At 41.7% G+C, this 7,412-nt stretch overlaps 1 protein-coding gene across 1 annotated transcript; it reads right to left on the reverse strand.

The window, feature by feature from the left end:
- Positions 1-2,232: 2,232 nt before the first annotated feature.
- On the reverse strand, positions 2,233-5,177 carry foxi3a (forkhead box I3a). Its single transcript, XM_014198114.3, has 2 exons — positions 4,396-5,177; positions 2,233-4,215 (listed from the first exon to the last, which is right to left on the reverse strand). The coding sequence occupies exons 1-2, from the start codon at positions 4,988-4,990 to the stop codon at positions 3,662-3,664; spliced, it is 1,149 nt and encodes a 382-aa protein (XP_014053589.1). The 5' UTR covers positions 4,991-5,177; the 3' UTR covers positions 2,233-3,661.
- Positions 5,178-7,412: the final 2,235 nt, after the last annotated feature.

The following is a 7,412-nucleotide window of genomic DNA, read 5'->3' on the forward strand; positions in this document are numbered from 1 at the left end:
CATGTTAGAGGAACAGTCTTTACCCTTCCCTCTCCCTCCATGTTAGAGGAACAGTCTTTACCCTTCCCTCTCCCTCCATGTTAGAGGAACAGTCTTTACCCTTCCCTCTCCCTCCATGTTAGAGGAACAGTCTTTACCCTTCCCTCTCCCTCCATGTTAGAGGAACAGTCTTTACCCTTCCCTCTCCCTCCATGTTATGAGGAACAGTCTTTACCCTTCCCTCTCCCTCCATGTTAGAGGAACAGTCTTTACCCTTCCCTCTCCCTCCATGTTAGAGGAACAGTCTTTACCCTTCCCTCTCCCTCCATGTTAGAGGAACAGTCTTTACCCTTCCCTCTCCCTCCAGACTAGTAGTAACAGGAGAGGAATGGAATGAGGGCTATGACAAGAGGAGAGAGGGATTGGAAGGCGCTGAGGCCTGTAGAGTGGAGAGGATTATTATCCCACTGTCCCTCTCTCCAAGTGGTGATCTGTGAGAGTGATTATTAAACACTACCCCCTTCTCCTCATTCTCCCCATTAATCCCTTCATTTTCTCACTCGATTTTTACTCTCGGGCCTCTCCACAGATTCTTCCTCGCCAAAGATAGACATGGGAATGGATCCTCAAACCGGTTCTCTAGTCCCCATTTGCTGCCTGCAACTCCGAGGGAGACATGGGGTGCTCTGGTTCCCACGGCTGTAAGCGTTGGGCTACAGAAGTTGACCGTAGCATCTCACAGACTTCCTCAATTGAATCTGCTGAGGTGACATGTTTTAAAGCTCATGTGAATATTGGAAGTGTGAGATTTTAAATGATACTGTCAGCAGTTTTCTTTGTGATGAGATGAAAGCAAATTGTTAAAGCAAATAGATATATTCCAAACATGTAACGCGCTGAAAAAATGATAATATTGTCAACTGTCAAACTTGTTGTGAGAAGAGTCTACTTTCACATTCCCAGGTTGTACAGTTGTGTATGCTCCACGAAACAGCATAGAGAAGCTAAAAGAAGCTTCAAACAAATGGTGTGTTAGAGAGATGTTGAAGACTACATTTAAGAACGTGAACAGAACTCAATTTAAATTGTGAAGTGGGTGGGACAGAAATGGGACAGGTGTGGAGTGTACGTTTTAGGAGAAAACTCAAGAAGGAGAGGCCATCCAAAGTTGAAATGCTACACCACCTCCAAACCCTAGCAGAAAAGTTAATGGAGTTGTTTAAAGGGCCAATATAGCCATCTTTATCAAATCATTTCAGTTTAATAATCAAATACCTTACTATAATGATTTTCCATTTACAAAAAAAATGCTTTTTAGCAACAACAAAAAACTATTTTTCAAGGAAGAATTTTGCTATGACTGTCTGGGAGTGGTCTGAGTGAGGAGGGGAAAACTGAAAACTAGATGTTATTGGCAGAGAGGTTCGGAACCCTCTTTGTGTTTGGTCTATTAACCAATTTACCGCCTAGTGATGTCACCAGGCAAGCTGAAACTCCCGCCAATGCAAACAGGCTGATTAGGTCCTGTGTAGATTGTATTTTCATCCAGCAACTAACAGAATATAATACTGATAAAAAAATCCACACTTTTACAGTGTCAGTTTTATCAGCTGTTGTACAATATGATACAAAACACAGGAAATACAGAGTTTTGACTACACTGGACATTTAAAGATTGTATTTGCCAATATGGGAAAAATAACACAATTACAAATAGCCGTCTAAGAAGTTCTGTTCATATAGTGTAAAAGGAAATAAATCTGTTAAATAGGTTATTAGGTCTCCAAAAGCATGGCTGACTGATGTTGAGAGGCATGGGCTTATACCCTGAACCCAAGAGGGGCAAATAAAGGGTGGCAGGTGTGAGAAGAGGGAGCTGTGGCAGTAAGTGGGAGCAAAGGGGAACCTTGAGGAACAAGTTCTGTTGCATTTATCTTTTAGTTCACTGGCTGTCAAACCTGTCTTTTTTCCCCCCTCTGTTCAGAGTGTTGTTTAACGGTTTCTTTAACTCCCTCATTTCACAACCTGTCTCTGTGATGTGGATCATTGACTGTAATGGGAGCTTGACTTGTCTTCTCAACCAAAAGCACTGCCAATCACAAATCTTGATCAAACTGTGTTTAAGCACCATGCTAAAGAGGAATTTCTGAATTAATCACAACCCAAATAATGTTTTGGGGTTTAAAGTGTGACCATATCGTTTTTTATTCAGTTTTAAATAAATACTCCCAGAAAAATAGCAGTGAGAATCTCTTGTTTTTTTCTGTTCTTTATTTTACCAATATGAAAAAGCTCGATGACAGGACATTTATGTACAGCTCATACACAACCTACAAGTTTTTACTAAAGTCAAGAATCCCTCAATAAACATTTGACAGATAGTTCAGTTGATATTATGAAGACAATATGTGGAACCGCAAACAATGTACATATATGTACAATCAATTAGGAGAGAAAAAAACCCATTGTAAATCACCCACTGTTTAGTATGAGTTCAGTGCACTTTCATTCTCTCCTGGGCAAGACATTCCAGTGAGTTTGTCGAAGACAAGCTGCCCTATGGTCTACACTACACAGTACGGGTTGTTCCACAACATGAGTGCCTTTTTTTGATACTTTAAGTAGAAATTGTGCGCAAATATTTAAAAGCCTGTTATATTAAATGAAGTGCCCTTTAATATAGACCACATGGAAAACTCAATACATCTGATTTTTAATACGAATAAAGACTTGCTAAAGTGCCAAAATTCTGCATTTTGACATGTCCCTCTGTTCATCCTCTGTGACTTCTAGGAAGATTTTAACCCACTTAACCCCAACATTTCTCCAAGTGTTCACCATCATCGTAAATCCCTAGTTATTTTGTTACTTTGGCAAAGTAATTTCTAAAGATTATTATTTATTTAATGTTATTAGTGATTTATTTAAAGGTCAATCCTGTTATGTGAACTGAAATTACATGTTTAATATGGTGAAGCTATTCCTTTTAAAATATATTTTTTAAAAGACACATTGAACATCTACTAGTCGATCATAGCGTAAAAGCAGGTGAGCTGGCTCTACAATTTGTTTTGTGGTGGAAAACTGAGCGGGTTGAGCATAATACATCAACCCTGTTACCCATAGATAGACAGGCTAGAATTAATACATCAACCCTGTTACCCATAGATAGACAGGCTAGAATTAATACATCAACCCTGTTACCCATAGATAGACAGGCTAGAATTAATACATCAACCCTGTTACCCATAGATAGACAGGCTAGAATTAATACATCAACCCTGTTACCCATAGATAGACAGGCTAGAATTAATACATCAACCCTGTTACCCATAGATAGACAGGCTAGAATTTTTTTAAACAATAAATACAAATTTGTGAAGCTTGCTTTCAATTGCCCCTCCCTGTTGCACACAACAAGCTTCCATTCCCTCTGTCACAAGAAGATTTATGGCTGATTTAACATGGTCAACCCTGTTACTTTATTTGGCACTTAACAGGCACTTAACTATAGTATTTTTGTTATTTAACTTCTTGAGATGGGAAAGGGTGTTTTTTATTAAGATGAACCAGTGCTCTTTATGACAGAATGTTAAAAGTAGGTGAATTTTTGGTTGTTTTTAAATCGGCAAATGAAAGTACTCGAAAGGCACTGAATTGGTGGAACGACCAAGTAGATGTATCAGTTGTACACCTCTGTGCCGTCCCGTGGGTAAAGCATTGAGGCAGAGTCCAGGGCTGGGTATAGTTGGCTGCTGAGCTGGGCGAGGACAGAGTCACTGTAGCCCGCAGGGTAGAGGGGAGGAGAGGAGGAAATGGTAGGCTGCTGTGGATGGGACATACAGACCTCCCACTGAGGCATCGCAGCATTGGGGGAGTAGGAGCCATATCTCTGGGCCGGAGAGACCCGTTGGGACAGCTCTGTAGCCAGGCTAGGTCTGTGGAGGGTATCTGACACTTCTGTGTTTGATACCGTCCCCACTTCAGCCATCTGAGACAGGAAGCTGTTCAGGCAGAGGGAGGGGGCTGAGGAGATGGGGGAGGGGCCACGCTCGGAGGAGCTGGAAATGTCATTCATGTTGTTGTGGTGTTTGGGGCTGGACTCTAACGACTCAGAACCTGAGGAGCCCCCCTCACCAGGCAGGGAGTCCGACTTCCTTTTCCTCTTGCGACGGAAGTTGCCGTTGTCAAACATCTTCTCACAGTTGGGGTCTAGGGTCCAGTAGTTACCCTTGCCTGTAAGGAGACACATAAGCCAGTTTTTGTTAAGGAATTGCTCTCACATAGTTAGGCAAGAGTTAATATTTGTCTTTAAGGTTATACTGTACGTGTATACACTTCCCAAACATTGTGCAGGCATGGAACACCTTGAAATGAAAAGACCAAATTTACAAACCATGTTCCAAACGTTCTTACCTGGATCATCCTCATCTCGGGGCACCTTCTTGAAGCAGTCGTTGAGGGAGAGGTTGTGGCGGATAGAGTTCTGCCAGCCGGCCTTGCTCTTGTTGTAGAAGGGGAAGTTGTCTGCTACATATTGGTAGATTTGGCTCAGGGTGAGCCGTCTGTCTTGGCCCCCATGGATCGCCATGGCAATAAGGGCAGAGTAGGAGTATGGTGGCCTGGCTAGCTTCATCAGCTCCTCCTGAGAGGGCATGGAGAACCAGCTCAGGTCCCCTACAACACCCCTCGGTGCGCCAGCACCCAGATAGGGCCTCTGCATGTTGTAGAGTTGGGGCACATAGGACCCACAGACTGGCCCTGTGGGCCCACCTAGGTAGGGAACACTGTTGAGCTCTGGGCCATTGAACCACAAGTAAGGGTTGGAAGGAGGGCTGGTGTAGTCTCCCAGGTCGTAGGTAGTAGGGGTGGCCTGCTGCGGGCTAGGCAGGGTTGGAGGGCTGTAGAAGTTGTCACTGTACAGGCTGAACTCTGGAGGCTCCTGTTCGAGGCTGGGGTACTGGGTTCCACAAGGAGGAGGGGAGAGGCCCTGTGGCACAAACGACATCATGCTCACCCACAGACTGATCCTTGGATTGGCAGCTGGTCTCTTCAGTCTAATAAATGGCTCTGGTAAAAAAATATATGGATCTCGCTTTTCTTCAGTATTATCTGTTCCTCTGTTTCCAGCTGAGAGGTCTTTTCCTTTCACTCTGTATTTAGTGTCCAGTACAGGTGCATCACAACCTGACACCTGTCACACCTGATCAATTTATAGTACTACAGCGACACCCATGTCTGCTCTCATTGGGTGTTTCTGTGACTATGTCATTTGAGTGAGTTTAGGCGTGGAGAATTCCCTTTGAATAGGAGGTGAAATTCCACCAGTTCTCCACCAGAAGTTTGTCTAAGCTCTGTGAAATGTTTAGCTATTTTAATTTGACATCCAACCATTTACTGAAGAACATTTTAAAGTTGGTTATTTTACAGCAGAATGGGATAATGGGTGCTACATTTACAAATGTTACAGTAATTTCATGTATAACAATTTCAAGACTCAAATATAATATATAAATATAACGTAATATGAAAGGATAATTGAATGTCAGTTGAATTTGAAGTTTGTACATTTATTTGTTTTTCCTCTAACATAGATGTATGGGCAATATGTGCAACTGTTTTATTATGACGATAATAAAACATTCCAAGGGGAAACTGCATTTAGGCTTCTTCGTATACATACTTTTCTTGGTTTTGAATTATATATTTGTTCTATCCCAAAACTTTTTTTTCTCCATTGTCCATTTCTTAGACGTCACAAACATTTTAGACATCATGCTTGGTGAAATTTAGATAGGTCTTTATTCAGAACCAGATGTTATAAATACTACAACGAGTTGTCCCGTGTGGCTCAGTTGGTAGAGTATGGTGTTTGCAACGCCAGGGTTGTGGGTTCAATCCCCACGGGGGACCAGTACGAAAAAAAAAAATGTATGAAATGTATGAATTCACTACAGTAAGTCGCTCTGGATAAGAGCGTCTGCTAAATGACTAAAATGTAATTGGGTTGGGTGTGAAACTATTTAACACCTTCATCGTCAGATATGATTGTTAAAACGGTTTGTATTATGCCTGCCCTTTCTTTAGCCAACCCGTGTCCAATTTACATCAGCTGCTCGCGTTTACTTCTCTCCTGACACACCTTTCATTGTCGTGGTTTGGTAATTTGGGTTGGCGCCACAGCGGATTTAATTCTCCATCCCGTCATGGATGATTTTAATATCATTTATTTACCCCGCCAAATAATGCTTTTAAGAATGCCCTGTTCTCCATATTACATTACTTTAAAATATACAATTGTGTTATTTCTCTGTGTATGGATATTTAAAGCTCACAATAATTACATATTATTAGCAGTTGTGAAATGTCTCTAAACGGTTTTGTTTTTCTCGTATAGGAACCTATACTCGTAGTTGAATTGATAAATGGCCATCTCCAGGACGCCAGCAATGAATATGTTTCCATTGTAGCGTGGTCTTCAATGCCCATAATAGGATACACAAGAGCGGTGCGCGCGCGAAGATATTTGGCAATCTGCGCACAATACTATGGCTTCTTTTCCATGCGGAATAATTCGTTTTTACTGGGGACGGTAGTATACACCGTAATGGAATTTTTCGGGGTGGGTGGAAACATAAATATGAGATGAGTGATTCAGGAATGATTACGTGCCTCGGTTCAGTGATGCATGCAGGCTTAGAAGAGTTGATGTGCTTTTTTTTACTGCAAACATTTCTGCGCCGTCATGTGTCCTGTAATCCAAGCCTGAATTTGGGCAGAGACATGATGGCAGTTTGATTGTTTCTGCTTTTCATCATTTGTGAACTTGGAAGTTCCTCCCAAAGATATATCCTACTTTATCAGCTTAGAGATGGTGTCTCTCTCAAGTTGCCTGCAAGGACAGGTTAAGTGTTCCATGATTCATTTCAAAGAAACAAATATTGGAGGTTACCAAGGATGGCAGTTAGTATGATTATAGTAATCCTCTGCAGTGGTGCTTACATAGACATAACCGCACATCTATCCCTCCTGGGGGTTTATATTGTCTGCTGTTGTATTTTACATACTGCATGCTTAAGATCTTCACACTCCAAATGACAAGGCTTGTGTAAATTACAACAGACAAATGAGAGAGATTAGGGACATAAAGCTTTTATACGGTCGGATTATAATAATGATACCGACAGTGAGGCATTCTACTTTACAACAGGTTAGTAATGCAGATCCGACACGCTTTCGTATTCACTTGCCAAGAATTACAGCGCCAGATCAGCAGTGAGGAGCCTTTGGTAATCTTCCATGCTTCAGAGAAATTAGAGAAACAATGGACGTCGATGACATAAAGTTGAATGAAAAAGATAGGGAGAATTTGGCACAGAGGTCAGGCAAATTTGTCTAGTGTGACCAATGATTTGTAGAATTTCTGCCACAAG

The sequence above is a fragment of the Salmo salar genome, chromosome 04 (assembly GCF_965601325.2).
Source record: "Salmo salar chromosome 04, fSalSal1, whole genome shotgun sequence".
Lineage (NCBI taxonomy): Eukaryota > Metazoa > Chordata > Actinopteri > Salmoniformes > Salmonidae > Salmo > Salmo salar.